The 17,334-nt window shown below is 35.1% G+C and overlaps 1 protein-coding gene across 1 annotated transcript; it reads right to left on the minus strand.

Moving 5' to 3' along the window:
• Positions 1–1,237: 1,237 nt before the first annotated feature.
• On the minus strand, positions 1,238–4,983 carry LOC127076227 (DNA-directed RNA polymerases IV and V subunit 4). Its single transcript, XM_051017824.1, has 11 exons — positions 4,860–4,983; positions 4,590–4,651; positions 4,037–4,108; positions 3,852–3,896; positions 3,590–3,685; positions 2,879–2,990; positions 2,684–2,761; positions 2,490–2,523; positions 2,348–2,416; positions 1,620–1,724; positions 1,238–1,529 (listed from the first exon to the last, which is right to left on the minus strand). The coding sequence occupies exons 2-10, from the start codon at positions 4,630–4,632 to the stop codon at positions 1,650–1,652; spliced, it is 624 nt and encodes a 207-aa protein (XP_050873781.1). The 5' UTR covers positions 4,633–4,651; positions 4,860–4,983; the 3' UTR covers positions 1,238–1,529; positions 1,620–1,649.
• Positions 4,984–17,334: the final 12,351 nt, after the last annotated feature.

Raw genomic sequence — 17,334 nt, forward strand, 5'->3', positions numbered from 1 at the left:
TTACATGTCAAACATCCAACCATAATACTAAGAGCATACCCCATACCACCACCAACAAGTAAATCATCATCAAGACACCTAATATCGCTATACACCAAACACATCACCCTACCATAACCGCCTTAACCAAAATATTCAACGATCATTTAACACTAACCGTCTCTCCTTCTACTATAGCCAAGAAGCTCAAACATCACAAAACCAAAACATGCAACAACCATATGACTACCAAACACTACAACAATCATTTCAACATTTCCTTGACGCATCATTCACACCAATGTCGCCTTTCAATCGTCCTGATCGCCCTCCAATGACTCAAACACAACTCAACTACTCTGGCATGGATCACGAACTCAGCTATGGCAGTAACATATACACAAGACTACGTGGATTTGTCTGAATATCTTAGGCAATCTCCTACAGGTGGTGATTATGTTCTTGGGTCCTCAAATACTCAAACACCCAGGGTGAATCAACAACGTGGGTTAAGATCACACGTTTGGGTAACTAAGGGATGTGGGACTGGGGATCGGTTAGGTCATCCTGATTTGGTTAACGTATGTAAACGCATTACAACGTGGGTTAGGGTCACGTGTTTGGATAATTAGGGAATGTGAGACTAGGGGTCGATTAGGTCATCCTGATTTGGTTAACGTATGTAAACGCATATTAATATTAATATCAATTGGCCTAATTTTGACTTTTATCTAAAATGTACATCATTTTTCAAAAAAAATTACGAAACACACATAGGTGTCAGAACAATTGGGATCTCCTTTATAACCTAACACACAGACGTCAATTGGATTGACAGCACTATATACACAAGTCAATCCAATTGGCGCCACCTCTTTAACTTAGAGAGCAGACGTCAATTCATCTGACACCACCTCTTTAAAGTGCGGTAGTTTGGAAAATAGTCTGAAAAGTGGATTATTTTGAAAAAAAAATTGAAAAAGTGGATTATTTTGTTCAAAAATTCACGAAAAATACATTTAAAAACCAAAATTCGGAGAAAAAACATTTGTGAAAAAGGAAATGAATAACTAAAATGGCACGAGGTGACATTTTGTAATTTTAATACATTCAAGTACGGTAAACAGCATCTCACACATTAAAAAAAATGATTGTTGACTCTTTTTGAAAATGTGTAGAACACTGTTTTTAGCCTTGGTGTTCCTTTAACATGACCAGGTTACCTAAAAAAAACTCATGAGAACACCCATTCTCTTCATGCCATGACAATGGTCCTTTTCTGGTTTTATAAAAATTTGAAGTGATGAGACAATATTCTACAGCAAAATGGATTATACAACATTCCTTAAAGTCACCAAGTTTCGCCTTGTTGCCATGCATAAGATCCATTAAACCAATGTACATCCTAATAGCATGAGACTAAAAAGGCGAATATAATATTCAGACTAAAGTTCTGCATTATATATTGTCTCAATTAGTGAGTTCATCAAGCGTTTTGAATGTGCTACATTTGCCAGAGCAGTTACTTCTAGCTTTACTAGACAGTAAAACTGCAAACACGGACATGTAAAAGCCAATCAGTATTAAAGCGGATACACAGGGAAGGTGCTGAGTCACAGCATAAACAAAAGAAAACTCACCAGTGAACCTTTTCATTATGAGGTTTTAGTTTACATAGTCTGTTTAAGCTTAGCAAGCTCACTCAATGATTCTTCAATAGGTTGGCTGTTAATGCCCCTCTTACCCTGAAATAGATACATACTATGAGATTGTAACATTCTATTAGCATATTGTTTTCTTTTTTTTATTAGGATATCTTCTTGACAAGGGGATTCAAAAACCTCTGAAGATATCCAACCAAATAGAAAACTCAATAGGTCCTGTGATGACATTACAATGGACACCAATCCAACTAAAGGATATAATTTAAGTTTTTACATTGAATCTAACTCATTCTTACAAAACTGAACATCTAGGGTGTGATGAGAGTGGTCTGACAAATGGTGTGTGCCCCAACAGATATTAATAGACTTTGATAGCATTCTAAAATTTGGGTTAGACCTAATTCAACCTTACAAAACCGGCTTGTAAGGTGAGGAATGTCTCCCACTTATAAACACATTTTCATATCATATCAAGGTGAGGAATGTCTCCCACTTATAAACACGTTATCATATCATATCAAGGTGAGGAATGTCTCCCACTTATAAACACAGTTTCATATCATATCTCCTCTAATGTGAGTCTCTTAATAGATGTAATAGGCAACAAACTAGTTGGAGAAATTGTAAGGCCTTCTGTACCGAAAACCATGCACCTACCATTAAATGATTTGAATAAAAGTAACACAAAATGTCCCATGCCATACCTTTAGTGATGGGAGGAGAGCAAAAACTTCATCAGCAGTTTCGGGGTATGCATTAGCAATCACACATATCTGCAGGGGATAATGATATCAAGAAAGCAACATGATTTGGTAAAAACAATGGAAGTTAGAATAAGACTGATACCTCGCTCTCAGTGAGACCATGATTCATTAGAGGCCTAATATTCGAGTCAAGAGAAGAACTTTATGGGGATTTAGAGAGAAAGGAAATAAAAAACATAACAATATTGTAATTTATCCATGCAAACAAACTCACGCACCGACAACACACGGATGTATAAAGTATAAACATACAGCAAACAAAAAAATTAAGGATACTCAAGAGCGAGTCTAACAAACTCGGGATTTGAATGCTTGTTGCTGCTTTTGGCATAGTGCAGTCCCTTGTCAAATGATCTACAACAGAAAATAAAGAAGTTCAGATCAGTGAAATGGATCTTCTACGCTAATAACAAACCTTAAAAAAAAGCATGTACTCTTTTTGATAGGAAAGAACTTCAATGTCTCTCTTACGCAGGGATTTTGATAGCTGGATCTCTAGATAACGAAACCATACGATCTTGAATTCCTTGTAACAAAACTGCAGCCTCGCAGTCCATCAAGCATTTGAAATTGTCAGGAAGTTCTGCATATGTCACCCAGGGAGAATTAACGTTGTCGGTATCAATAAGAGAAAATTTCAGGTTTAATAAGAGATAAAATTTAGGTTTCATGCAGTGTTGTAGATGAGGGGAGGCAGAAGGCCAAAAATCCACCATATAAACATGCCATTGGTGCCTATAGTGCCGCCATGGCAGGCAGCATTCCTTCATAAATTTCCTATAAGGTTATGAAAAAATGCCATTTAAACACGCCATTGCGGCCTATAATGCCTCCACGGCACAGCCATTTAACAACATTGGTTTCATGTAATGCAAGCTAAATGACTAAATCACAACGTGAGCCGTTAACAAAAAGGTACAAATTAATAATATTTTCCCTCCATCCTATATTGTATGACTTTTGAGCCAAACAAATTTGTCCAAATTTGATTGTGGTTTTACATCTTCAATGAAGCATTAAATAATTTTGCTCAAATATACCCTTATCCTTATAATACTGCACTATTTTTTTCTTAAGGGATGGCACCACTACCTTAACATCATACGATACGGGACAGAGGGAGAACAGTTTACATAAATTCATAGCAAAAGAAAACAAGAGATAATGTATACAAGCACCAACTTTGATCAACTCTATGTTCAAATTGATGCGGGTCTTTTGTTGCAGAACTCTTCCCACCATTTGCAATCTTATCTCCTTTTCCTCTGCCAAAATCAGCTAGAAAATAGAAAAAAGAAAGAAGAAAAAATCAGGAAAAAAGTATCCTGACTCATAAAGCAAGGGAAAAAAAGATCAATCAATTGAAAGACCAACAAATATGTGCCACAGTGCGGAGTCACCAAAATAATTGAGATGACAATAACTTTGGGAACTACAATCATACCTTTTCCACCAGATTTTTGCCCGTTTAGTATGGATTCAAATGGAGCTATATACAACCAAACAATAATTTCAGAAAGGGATTGCACAACTAGTTGTAAACATGATCAGTAACTCAAATCATAATTTTAAGCAGCTTCTATACTCCATTTAGAAGAAGTACAAAGATAATAGAATAATAATGCTAACCTTCTTTGGCAAACTGAACCTTCCTTCCCTTTGCTGATTTTGTTGCACTGTCGTCTTTCCCCTTGAGGGATCCTACCAAGAAAGAAAAAAAAAATAAGTACTCAAATCAACAAATAGTTCAAAGGATTGGAATTTGGCACCCAGCATGTGCCACTGATTAATGAAGCAAGTTCAGCGCAGCCACCATATATGTTGGATATGACTTCTTTAACATGAACATCTTATTTTATAATGTAACGCGAGTAATAATAACAAGTTAACAACCATAGACAAATAAACCAAGGGCTAATATTACATATATACATCATACAAGCATAACTAATCACGGTTGCATCAAAATATCAACAATTGATTTTCTCTCTTTACTAGTTGTGTTTAACTTATTTTAATAACTTCTCCAAGATAGCTTATAGCTTATGAAAACAGCTGATAACTTATACAAAAACAATTTAACCCTAATAGAACAACCTAACAGAAAATTGAACCCTAACAAAAACAAATTAGAAAAATACCCAAAACTCAAAAAGTGAAATGAATGTCCAAAAATGAGTACCTTTGCTTAACAGGGAACCAGCCTTTCCTCCTTTGTCAGACATTGCGAAAGTTTGCTTAGGTCTGCAAAATTTCATACAGAGGACAATGCAGGTAAAAACAAACAAACACAAATGATCTAAATTAATTTCGAATTCAGATTATTTTTATTATGGAAGTGGAAATTGATTTCGAATTCAGATTATGATTATTATTTTCTCTTTTTGAAATTGAAAGAATTTTTCTTAGACATGCATGGATTTTAGGAAGAAATGGAAGATGAGTTACTCACCGAAGCGAAGCGAAGTGAAGTGAAGGTTGAGTTAGAGCAGAGGAAGTAAGAGAGAGCGTCGATTCGACAGAGATGAAATGGTTTGTTAAAACAAGGGAAATATTCTCCACTAACAGGGGTATTTTCGTCCTCCTCCCACCTTAGTTTTTTTTATATATTATTATTAAATTAAATTTTATTCGATAAAATTTTAAAAATATAATCTCATAATACTCATATAATCTCATAATACTCCTTCCCTACAATATTATAGGAAAAATCTAACTTTTTAATTAAAATTGAAATACACATCAATTATTCAACTAATTTAAAAAGTTAAAATTTATTTATAATATGGTACGGATTGAGTATTAATTAATAAAATTGATTGAAATATTAATTTTATTGACTATTCGTATAAGTTTATAATTTATTTTTATGAGAGAGAATTATTTAATGTTTTATATTAGACTGTTTAATGTATAATGCATTAAAATATTCATATTTTTTTATACAAAATTTGACTTTTTATATGTATTTATTTAAAACATATTTAAATTATGATAAATTATAAAAAGTAAAAAAATAATTTTAGTTAAAATAATAAAAATAAAATAAATAAATAAATAAATGACAAGATAAAAATTATAAGTTCCAAAGCTACTTCAAATAATATTTATAAAAAAAATTAATTAATTTTTTTTAAAAAATCACGTTGAAAAATACTTATCGAATATGATTTTTTAATTCACTACTACAAAAAATATATTTCACCACGATTCGAATAAAGATTTGACGTGATGGTCCGTGGTGGGGTGTACATGAGTCAGTTTTGGTTTAATGGGGTAAAAAAACAACCACATACAACATTATTGGGTTGAGTTGGGTAAAACCACAAATTTATGGATTGGATTGAATTGGATAATGAGTTATCCAATTTATTTTTTTCATTTTTTTCTTCCTAATATAACTATAGATGATTTGTCATATTTTTTCTTAATAAATAATTAAACATATTACCGCTATTTTTTAAAATATCAAATGTCTAAATGTACAATAAAATTCATCATAAATATATTTACAAAAAACAAAGTTATATTACAGTAATACCTAAAATTTATAAAATACTTACCACTTACAAGAATTAACATCAAAATAATCAAAGTGCAACATCCTAAATAAGTTAAAATCATTACTTATAAAATAAAAGATGTTCAAAAAGTTGTAATTGAAACAACCAAGATTAAAGACATCAAAGTCATCCTTCACCAAATTATAAAAAAACAACTAAAAATCAATAATCCATGGGTTTTGTGGGTTGGGTGTGGATTTACCCATAACCCAATTATTTTGAATGGTTTTTCATTTTTGAAAACCGTGTTCACCCAATAACATGATCCAACTCATTTTTTGGGTCGGTTTGGATGGGTTTATCCAATCCATGTACACCCCTAGTCTGTGGTAACGAATTGTGTGATAATAAGTGAGTTACTTTCCACCACGGGCTATGAGTCGTGATAATAAACTGGATAGCAGGCTTCTTTTTACCACGGTCAGGACTATCAACCATTGTGAAATGTTAATAGGTCATTGGTGATCAAATTAGCAAGTGTACTAATTATATCGAAGTAGTAAAAATATAAGATCGTCTTCACAAGGATTTCTTATTTTAACAAGGTTATTAGTGTGCTTTCAAAAATAAATATAATGGATTTTCAAAAAAAATTACAAAGGTAAATTGCGCAAATAAAATAGATAGAAGATACGAGATTTAAAAAAACGATAAGGTTTTATTTTGAGTCAACTGATTATCGTTGTTGGTAACTGCGTCTATTTTCTTGAAGTAATTTTCTAAAATTAGTATAAATTAACACGGGCGTTATACCCAATTCCTTGGTGTATAACTCAATCTTCTTAAGACAACTCCCTAATTTCTTAGGTGAATTCGAATTCGAAGTAAAAATAGGTAAGAGCGCTCATTAATGTCTTGATCATAAACTTATAACTATTTATTCCTAAATCAATTAGTAAGTTTGAACAATTATCCTATTTTTGGTTCACAACATTAGGGTCGTAATTGTTATGATCCTAAGTTCACTTCATATGCTTGTTGTAACACCCCGATAAAATATGATAATTATTTAAATTAAGTTAATAGTATATTTATTAATTTAATTAAATAATTGGAATATTATTTGGATTATTATTATTGGAATAATAAAGTTGGAATATATATAAGGTCCCATTTGGTAAAAAGGGTTTTTTACGTGAAAGCAGAGAACACGTAACATTGGGAGAAAAGAGAAGAAACTGAGAAAGGGAGAAGAAGAGGCTAGGGCTCAAGAGGAGAATTCACGAATTGTTGAAGGTCAAAGAATCAATTGCCGGATTAACTCAGGTAAGGGGGATTTATCGTCGTTTAATGGGTATTATGGGTTAACATGTAATGGGTAGTAATAAGCCATTGATTTGACCCTAATTTGGTTGATGAATGTTGCAAATTGTGATGACCAAATTACGTTAAAAACTGTGATTGAATCTATAATTGGATGAGTTGTGATTTTCTGGACGTGTAGCTTTTTACGGAATTGAAATCGGAGGTCCGGAAGTCCTCCGACGGCGGAAAATGCGGGTAATTCTGCATTCTGTTCGTGTTAGCGCAGGAACAGCTTTCTGTCTTGCGTTAACCGGTTAACCCAGGGTGTTAACTGGTTAACACTGTTATGAATTATGAGAAATTGTTGTCTGTCTTGCGTTAACCGGTTAACCCAGGGCGTTAACCGGTTAACACTGTTAAAATGTGCGAGGAAGCGTGTTCTGTGTTGCGTTAACCGGTTAACCCAGGGCGTTAACCGGTTAACACTGTTGGAAAAGTGAAAAATTGATATTTAAATATTGTGGACATATTTGATGATTGGCCTATATCGGTGGATGATAAAGTAGGGATCATTTCCCGTTGTTTTGAGCAGTATAGGTATTAGTAGAGTGTGCTAATACTGTGATTTATTATTTGGCATGATATGAATATGATTCTGTGATACATATGCTGATGATGTGTGATGGTATGCATAATGCTGTGAATATATCTGTTATGTATGCAATTGTGAATGGACTGTTTATGGCTTAGAGTGTGAGCATATGTCCATTGTGGATTGTTGTTGATGTTGCAAGCTAGGTGATTTAGCGTGCATAGTATGGCCTTTATGGTGGTAGCTAATTCCCATGGTGAGGAATTAGTGAGTGAGTTATTGTGGATTGTTGTTGATGTTTGCATGCTAGGTGATTTAGCGTGCATAGCATAGCCCTTGGGGTGGTAGCTAATTCCCATGGTGAGGAATTAGTGAGGGAGTCACTAGGTCTCAAATGAGTGGGACTAGTGAGCTTGGTAGCCGTATCTGGATTTGATCGGTGAGGTTGAACTATGTGTTCATGAATAGTCGGTACCGCATGCATAGAGTCTCATTGCATAATATATGTATGGCGTATAATATGAATGGATGTATTCCAATATTATACGTGTGTTTTGTGTTGGGTTGAGTATGATTATGATTTTGAGTTGATGTTGCCATTGCTGAATGTGTGATCTGATTTGGGTGATGAAATGTGTTAATTTACTTAGCATTACATGATATTTTATAATGCTTATTATATCGATTGAGGAACTCACCCTTACAACTATGTTTCAGGTAACGAGCAGTGATTGAGTAGAAGCTAGTGCTTGGAGTCTAGTGTAGTTCCTTAGTGGGTCATGCTCTGGTAGATGTAACATCGGGACAGGATGTTTACTTTGTTTTCAATTGTGGTTGTTGAACAGTTTTACATGTAACGTGATTACATGGTTTGCATGTTGTTAGATTTCTATCCGCTGCGGATTGTGCAATGCCTTGTTTTGATTAATAAATGAGCATGACCAGTTATTTTGATGAATGGTGTGAAGTGTCAAGTGTGACACCCTTAATTGCATATCTACTCTGATTTATATTTGGTTGTTTTAATTAATTATTGGGGTATTTTAGAAGGGTGTTACATTAGTGGTATCAGAGGATAGTCGGTCGAGTCGAGTCGTAATTATTTTGTTTCCCTGTATGTGATAGGTGTTGTGTAACCCTATCAGTACTTATTGTTTTAGCTTGTTGGGTTCTCAGAATAGAGATGGCTGGAAGAGGTAGAGACGATGTTGCGATTGCTGAGGCTCTGGGTATGCTAGCTGGAGTACTTGGAGGGAATCCGAATGTTGTGGGACTGGGAGCTGCTCGTCAACTGAGTGAGTTCCAGAAGAACAATCCTCCAATGTTCAAGGGAGCATACGATCCAGATGGTGCTCAGAAGTGGTTGAAGGAGATCGAGAGGATCTTCCGAGTGACTGAGTGTGCCGATAACCAGAAGGTCGGGTTCGGTACGCATATGCTATCAGAGGAAGCAGATGATTGGTGGGTTGCTACCCGCGCTGAGTTGGAAGCTGCTGGGGGTGCTGAGATCACTTGGGCGGTGTTCAGAGAGAGATTCCTGAGGAAGTACTTTCCAGAGGATGTCAGAGGAAAGAAAGGGATAGAGTTCTTAGAATTGAAGCAGGGCAACCGGTCTGTTACTGAGTATGCTGCTAAGTTCACAGAGCTGTCGAAGTATTACACTCCCTATGATGAGGCAGTAGCAGATGGGGCAGAGTTGTTTATGCTGTTAGCGACTTTGGAGGCTAAAGATAAACTGGTGATTTGCAATCTAGCTGTGGTGTGTGATTTTCCTGATGTGTTTCCTGAAGAAGTGAATGAATTACCGCCAGAGCGTGAAGTTGAGTTCTCGATTGATTTAGTACCTGGTACTAGGCCGATGTCGATGGCGCCGTACCGTATGTCTGCTGTTGAGTTAACTGAATTGAAAAGTCAGTTGGAAGATTTGTTGGATAAGAAATTTATTCGTCTGAGTGTGTCACCGTGGGGTGCACCAGTGTTATTGGTTAAGAAGAAAGAAGGTACTATGAGGTTGTGTGTGGACTACAGGCAACTGAATAAAGTGACGATCAAGAATCGGTATCCTTTGCCGAGGATTGATGATTTGATGGATCAGTTGGTTGGTGCGAGTGTGTTCAGCAAAATAGATTTGAGATCGGGGTATCATCAGATACGTGTGAAAATTGAGGATATTCAGAAGACTGCTTTCAGAACAAGGTATGGACATTATGAGTATTCTGTAATGCCTTTTGGTATGACTAATGCGCCTGGGGTATTTATGGAGTATATGAACAGGATTTTCCATCCGTACCTAGACAAGTTTGTTGTGGTGTTTATTGACGATATTTTGGTGTATTCGAAATCTGAAGAAGAGCATGCTGAACATTTGAGAGTGGTTTTAGGAGTTCTACGAGAAAAGAAGTTATTTGCGAAACTGTCCAAGTGTTTGTTTGGGACTCAAAATGTGAAGAAGGTTTCCAAGAGTTAAAGAGAAGGTTAACTACTGCTCCTATTCTGATATTACCAAGTCCATCGGAACCATTTGAGGTTTACTGTGATGCTTCATTGTTGGGTTTGGGTGGTGTTTTGATGCAGAATAAGTAGGTTGTAGCTTATGCTTCGAGACAACTGAAGGTTCATGAGAGGAACTATCCGACACACGATTTAGAGTTGGCAGCTGTGGTATTTGTTCTGAAGTTATGGAGGCATTACTTGTACGGGTCAAGGTTTGAGGTTTTCAGTGACCATAAAAGTTTAAAGTATTTGTTTGATCAGAAAGAGCTGAATATGAGACAGAGGAGATGGTTAGAGTTTCTGAAGGATTATGACTTTGGTTTGAATTACCATCCGGGTAAAGCAAACGTAGTGGATGATGCATTGAGTCGGAAATCATTGCATATGTCTATGTTAATGGTTAAGGAATTGGATTTAATTGAGCAGTTTAGAGACTTGAGTTTGGTGTGTGAGAGTACTCACAATAGTGTTAAATTGGGAATGTTAAAGTTAACGAGTGGTATTCTGGATGAGATTAGAGAGGGTCAGAAATCCGATGTGCTTTTGGTTGATAAGTTGACTCTAGTGAATCAAGATCAAGGTGGTGAATTCAGAGTTGATGAGAATGGTGTTTTGAAATTTGGTAATCGGGTGTGTATTCCGGATGTTACCGAACTTAAGAAGAGTATTCTTGAGGAAGGACATCGTAGTGGCCTGAGTATTCATCCTGGGGCTACGAAGATGTATCAGGATTTGAAAAAGTTATTTGGTGGCCGGGAATGAAAAGAGAAATTGCGAGTTTTGTTTATTCTTGTTTGACTTGTCAGAAGTCAAAGATTGAGCATCAGAAGCCGTCTGGGCTAATGCAACCGTTGGCTATTCCAGAGTGGAAGTGGGATAGTATCAGTATGGATTTTGTTTCTGGTTTACCGAGGACAATTAAGAATTTTGAAGCTATTTGGGTGATTATTGACAGATTGACAAAATCGGCTCATTTCATTCCGATTAGAATGGATTATCCGTTAGAGAGATTAGCTGAGTTGTATATTGAGAAAATTGTAAGTTTGCATGGTATTCCGTCGAGTATTGTTTCGGACAGAGATCCTAGATTTACATCAAAGTTCTGGGAAGGTTTGCAGAGGGCTTTGGGAACTAAGCTGAGATTGAGTTCTGCATATCATCCGCAGACTGATGGTCAGACTGAGAGGACGATTCAGTCACTGGAGGATCTTTTGAGGGCTTGTGTTTTGGAAAAAGGAGGTGCTTGGGATTGTTATTTACCTTTGATTGAGTTTACCTACAACAATAGTTTTCATTCGAGCATTGGTATGGCACCGTTTGAAGCTTTGTATGGTAGGAGATGTCGGACACCTTTATGTTGGTATGAGTCCGGTGAGAGTGTTGTGGTTGGACCGGAGATTGTTCAACAAACTACGGAAAGGATTAAGATGATTCAGGAGAAGATGAGGATTGCTCAGAGTCGTCAGAAGAGTTATCACGACAAGAGGAGGAAGTCACTTGAGTTTCAAGAGGGAGATCATGTGTTTCTTCGTGTTACTCCGATAACTGGGGTTGGTCGAGCTTTGAAGTCGAAGAAGTTGACACCTCGATTTATTGGTCCTTATCAGATTTTGGAGAGGATAGGGGAGGTAGCCTATCGTATCGCTTTACCGCCGTCACTTGCGAATTTGCATGAGGTTTTTCATGTGTCTCAGTTGAGGAGGTACATTCCTGATCCGTCGCATGTGGTCAAAGTAGATGATGTACAGGTGAGAGATAACCTGACTGTTGAAACATCACCTATGAGGATCGAGGATCGAGAGTTGAAGCAGTTGCGGGGTAAAGAGATTGCTTTGGTAAAGGTAGCTTGGGGAGGACCAGCAGGTGGCAATGTGACTTGGGAACTTGAGAGTCAGATGAAGGAGTCTTATCCAGAGTTATTCGTTTGAGGTATGTTTTCGAGGACGAAAACTCTTTTAGTGGGGGAGAGTTGTAACACCCCGATAAAATATGATAATTATTTAAATTAAGTTAATAGTATATTTATTAATTTAATTAAATAATTGGAATATTATTTGGATTATTATTATTGGAATAATAAAGTTGGAATATATATAAGGTCCCATTTGGTAAAAAGGGTTTTTTACGTGAAAGCAGAGAACACGTAACATTGGGAGAAAAGAGAAGAAACTGAGAAAGGGAGAAGAAGAGGCTAGGGCTCAAGAGGAGAATTCACGAATTGTTGAAGGTCAAAGAATCAATTGCCGGATTAACTCAGGTAAGGGGGGTTTATCGTCGTTTAATGGGTATTATGGGTTAACATGTAATGGGTAGTAATAAGCCATTGATTTGACCCTAATTTGGATGATGAATGTTGCAAATTGTGATGACCAAATTACGTTAAAAACTGTGATTGAATCTATAATTGGATGAGTTGTGATTTTCTGGACGTGTAGCTTTTTACGAAATTGAAATCGGAGGTCCGGAAGTCCTCCGACGGCGGAAAATGCGGGTAATTCTGCATTCTGTTCGTGTTAGCGCAGGAACAGCTTTCTGTCTTGCGTTAACCGGTTAACCCAGGGTGTTAACCGGTTAACACTGTTATGAATTATGAGAAATTGCTGTCTGTCTTGCGTTAACCGGTTAACCCAGGGCGTTAACCGGTTAACACTGTTAAAATGTGCCAGGAAGCGTGTTCTGTGTTGCGTTAACCGGTTAACCGGTTAACACTGTTGGAAAAGTGAAAAATTGATATTTAAATATTGTGGACATATTTGATGATTGGCCTATATCGGTGGATGATAAAGTAGGGATCATTTCCCGTTGTTTTGAGCAGTATAAGTATTAGTAGAGTGTGCTAATACTGTGATTTATTATTTGGCATGATATGAATATGATTCTGTGATACATATGCTGATGATGTGTGATGGTATGCATAATGCTGTGAATATATCTGTTATGTATGCAATTGTGAATGGACTGTTTATGGCTTAGAGTGTGAGCATATGTCCATTGTGGATTGTTGTTGATGTTGCAAGCTAGGTGATTTAGCGTGCATAGTATGGCCTTTATGGTGGTAGCTAATTCCCATGGTGAGGAATTAGTGAGTGAGTTATTGTGGATTGTTGTTGATGTTTGCATGCTAGGTGATTTAGCGTGCATAGCATAGCCCTTGGGGTGGTAGCTAATTCCCATGGTGAGGAATTAGTGAGGGAGTCACTAGGTCTCAAATGAGTGGGACTAGTGAGCTTGGTAGCCGTATCTGGATTTGATCGGTGAGGTTGAACTATGTGTTCACGAATAGTCGGTACCGCATGCATAGAGTCTCATTGCATAATATATGTATGGCGTATAATATGAATGGATGTATTCCAATATTATACGTGTGTTTTGTGTTGGGTTGAGTATGATTATGATTTTGAGTTGATGTTGCCGTTGCTGAATGTGTGATCTGATTTGGATGATGAAATGTGTTAATTTACTTAGCATTACATGATATTTTATAATGCTTATTATATCGATTGAGGAACTCACCCTTACAACTATGTTTCAGGTAACGAGCAGTGATTGAGTAGAAGCTAGTGCTTGGAGTCTAGTGTAGTTCCTTAGTGGGTCATGCTCTGGTAGATGTAACATCGGGACGGGATGTTTACTTTGTTTTCAATTGTGGTTGTTGAACAGTTTTACATGTAACGTGATTACATGGTTTGCATGTTGTTAGATTTCTATCCGCTGCGGATTGTGCAATGCCTTGTTTTGATTAATAAATGAGCATGACCAGTTATTTTGATGAATGGTGTGAAGTGTCAAGTGTGACACCCTTAATTGCATATCTACTCTGATTTATATTTGGTTGTTTTAATTAATTATTGGGGTATTTTAGAAGGGTGTTACACTTGTCAACACGTAAAAAGCATTACAATCAAGAATAATTGAATAAAAGCTATAATATCAAATCAATAAAATAGTACAAAGCCAACTACATAGTTTAACATATCAAATAAACTTCGTCTAACAAAACCTAATCAAGAGTAAATTAGCTACTCATAGTGATACAAGTAATTACCATGTGTTTAGATGAAAAATACATGAGAGTCAAGGAAGAATTAGGTCTTCAATGGATGAAAACTCCACTTTCTAAGCCCTACAACTGCCTTATTGTCAACTATTATCTCTAAAATTCGTAACCCTTGAAAAAATCTCCATTTTATGCCTTTTCAACTATTCAAAATGTGTCAGATTGCATCACCGTCGCGACCATGATGTATATCATTGCAACCACTATGGGTCTCATCGCAGGCACGATAGGTCTCATTGTGACCACGATGATTCCAAGAGCAAATGCATGTTTTCTTCCATTTTTTCTTCTAAGTCCAAACTTTCTTTTTTTTCTTTCTCTACTTTTATTCTTCTCATTTCTTCTTCACTTTAATTCATATTTTGCTCAAAAATAACTCGATTACAATGAAAATGCTCGTAAAAATTATGCAATAACAACGTGTCATCATAACCCCAAACTTGACGGGCTTGAGACTTCACACACAAGAGGGGATGAATTGTATGGTTTGGAAAAATGTGGTTTTGAAAAACTTTGGGAAATAAAATCAGAGTATAGAAACATTTTTGAAAACTTAGTAGTGGAAAAATAAAAAAGTGGAATTAAAAAAATTTAAGGGAAAAAGATGAACATCATGATATATAAAGGTTCTATTAAACAAGAAAATGACCTACTCATCTCCTTAAGAATTGATCTTGAGAGTAACCAATAAACGTTGAGAGCTTTTAGTAGGAAAGACTCACGAACCTCCTTATACAAAATAATGGTTGACCTCCAATAAAATATTATAAGACTTCAGAATATGGTACTTTGAGTCTTCTCTTCCAAACACTAAATCTAGGTGGTTAGTCATTTCTCCACAAACAAGAATCTTGTATCGGCTTGTCTTCAAGTTCCTTAAACCTTGCAAGCTTTTACACGAGTTGAGCTCATGAACCTTAAACCTTGGTTTTACATGGGATAACCAATAACCTGTGCGATTTTAATACTGGGTTGATCTGGAACCTATGAAGCTTTTAATACTAGGTTGAGCTTCAACCTATATGGGTTTTAATATTGGGTTGACCAAGAACCTAGAAAATTTTATCATGAGTTGTTCTCCAACCTAAATTAGGGTATGATCACACAATCCCCAAACCAAAGCTTTTAACGAGTTTAACTTCTTACTCAAACAAATCTCTAAATGGATAATATTCAACAAAGGTGTGTACAAAAGATTCCCTTGATGAATTTACAATTCTACCATTTCCATAATTATAATTATATCCCCACTAACAAAAGAATTTTTCTCACAAAAACTCTTAGGCTAAAGTATTAGTGAGAGAAAGTTAAATAAAAAATTTAGAGAGAAAGAGAGGTGTGTCAAAACACAGTTCTGGATGATATGAAATGAGAAAATGGACCTCTATTTATAGACAAAAAGCTGCTCAAAAAGGAATTTCCAACAAATGCATTTTATGACAATCTAATCCATTGGCACATATTCACAATTGATTAAAAGTTTGAAATATAATCGATTATAAGTTTTAAAAAGGAAGAAAAAGATATTTAGTCGTTGCACATTATTAAGGCGTTGTCTTAATCGCTTATGGCTCAATTTTAAACTAAGCTAATCGATTAGATAAATCTCATAATCGATTAGATAAGTCAAAATTATGCCTATAGCTATTTTGATAGTTTTTAATTCATCTGGTACAACTTCAAGATATTTTTTAAGGTATTTTCATTGATAAAAACATTTTGAAAAACATTTTAGTGTGTGTGTGTGTGTGTGCTTTAGCCGCGCGTTTCTATGATAAAGTCCTTATGTTTTACAATAGGTTTAGATAAAGTCCTCATGCTTTCTTTTTTGTGGACACTTTCTTAAGTAGCTTGAGATGAGACTTTAGATTCTATTTCATTTGATTTCCATCATCAGATAGTCAAGACTATCAAAATCTAATTATTAGGTTTGCATCTTTATCCGCTTAATATTTCATGTTTGACTTATCATAAGATATTAGTTGTCATCATCAAAAATTGATATCCTTATTAGAAGCATATCACATGCAAAACAAGGTTTTAGATTTTCCCCATTTTTTATGATGACAACACATCTCTCAGGGGATGTGGTCAAAGAAATAATACATATATATTTGGAGTGATTAAACTCTTCTTGAGTTAAATAGAGAGTATACCCTACTCTCCCTAAGAGTGTAGTTTTTCCCATTTGTCAAAATAAAAAATACGGGTAAAGATGCATTGCAAAAAATAAAAATGCAGACAAGGGCAATTTAGACATTTAAAGAAGAAAAACAAACACTCATATTTTTACTAAGCAATTCAAATTACAAAAAGAAATTTTGCGGAATTGAAAATACTATAAGAGAATATATTGAAATTAAACACTACTAAAAATTTCGCGTTTAGTGACCAAATTAGAGACTGAAAAAGCTTAAATATCGATCACTATAACATTTAACGACCAATAAAACGACTTCTATTTTTTGGTTGGTAAAATGCTAGTCGCTAATCTTTAGCGACATATTCGATGACCGGATTTTAGCAACCGAATTTGTGATTGTTTTTAGTTTTTTATAAAATGTAAAATAAAACAAAATCTGATGCAATGGAGGATCAAACTCAAATATGTTAATTTGCATTTCATCTCATGCACACATGTTACCGCGAGGACACATTAACATAGTTGATAAATGTATATGAACGTCCATATATATTTGATATTTCAAATATTATTATTAATAATTATTGTCATTTAAATAATATTTTTTAGTAAAAATAAAAAATTTATGCTATCATTTTTTTGATATAAATATACGTTTTATTTCTTTAAAATAATAAAATGTGAAATTTGAATAAAAAATAAAAGTTAGAAATGTAAAATATTTAAAAGAGAAAAATAGAAAATTTAAAGGATTAATTTAATAAATAAAAAAATATCAGTGACCGAAAATTCGGTCACTAAATTCTTTTAAAAGTTTATTTTATATATAAATAT

The sequence above is a fragment of the Lathyrus oleraceus genome, chromosome 1 (genome assembly GCF_024323335.1).
Source record: "Lathyrus oleraceus cultivar Zhongwan6 chromosome 1, CAAS_Psat_ZW6_1.0, whole genome shotgun sequence".
NCBI lineage: Eukaryota > Viridiplantae > Streptophyta > Magnoliopsida > Fabales > Fabaceae > Lathyrus > Lathyrus oleraceus.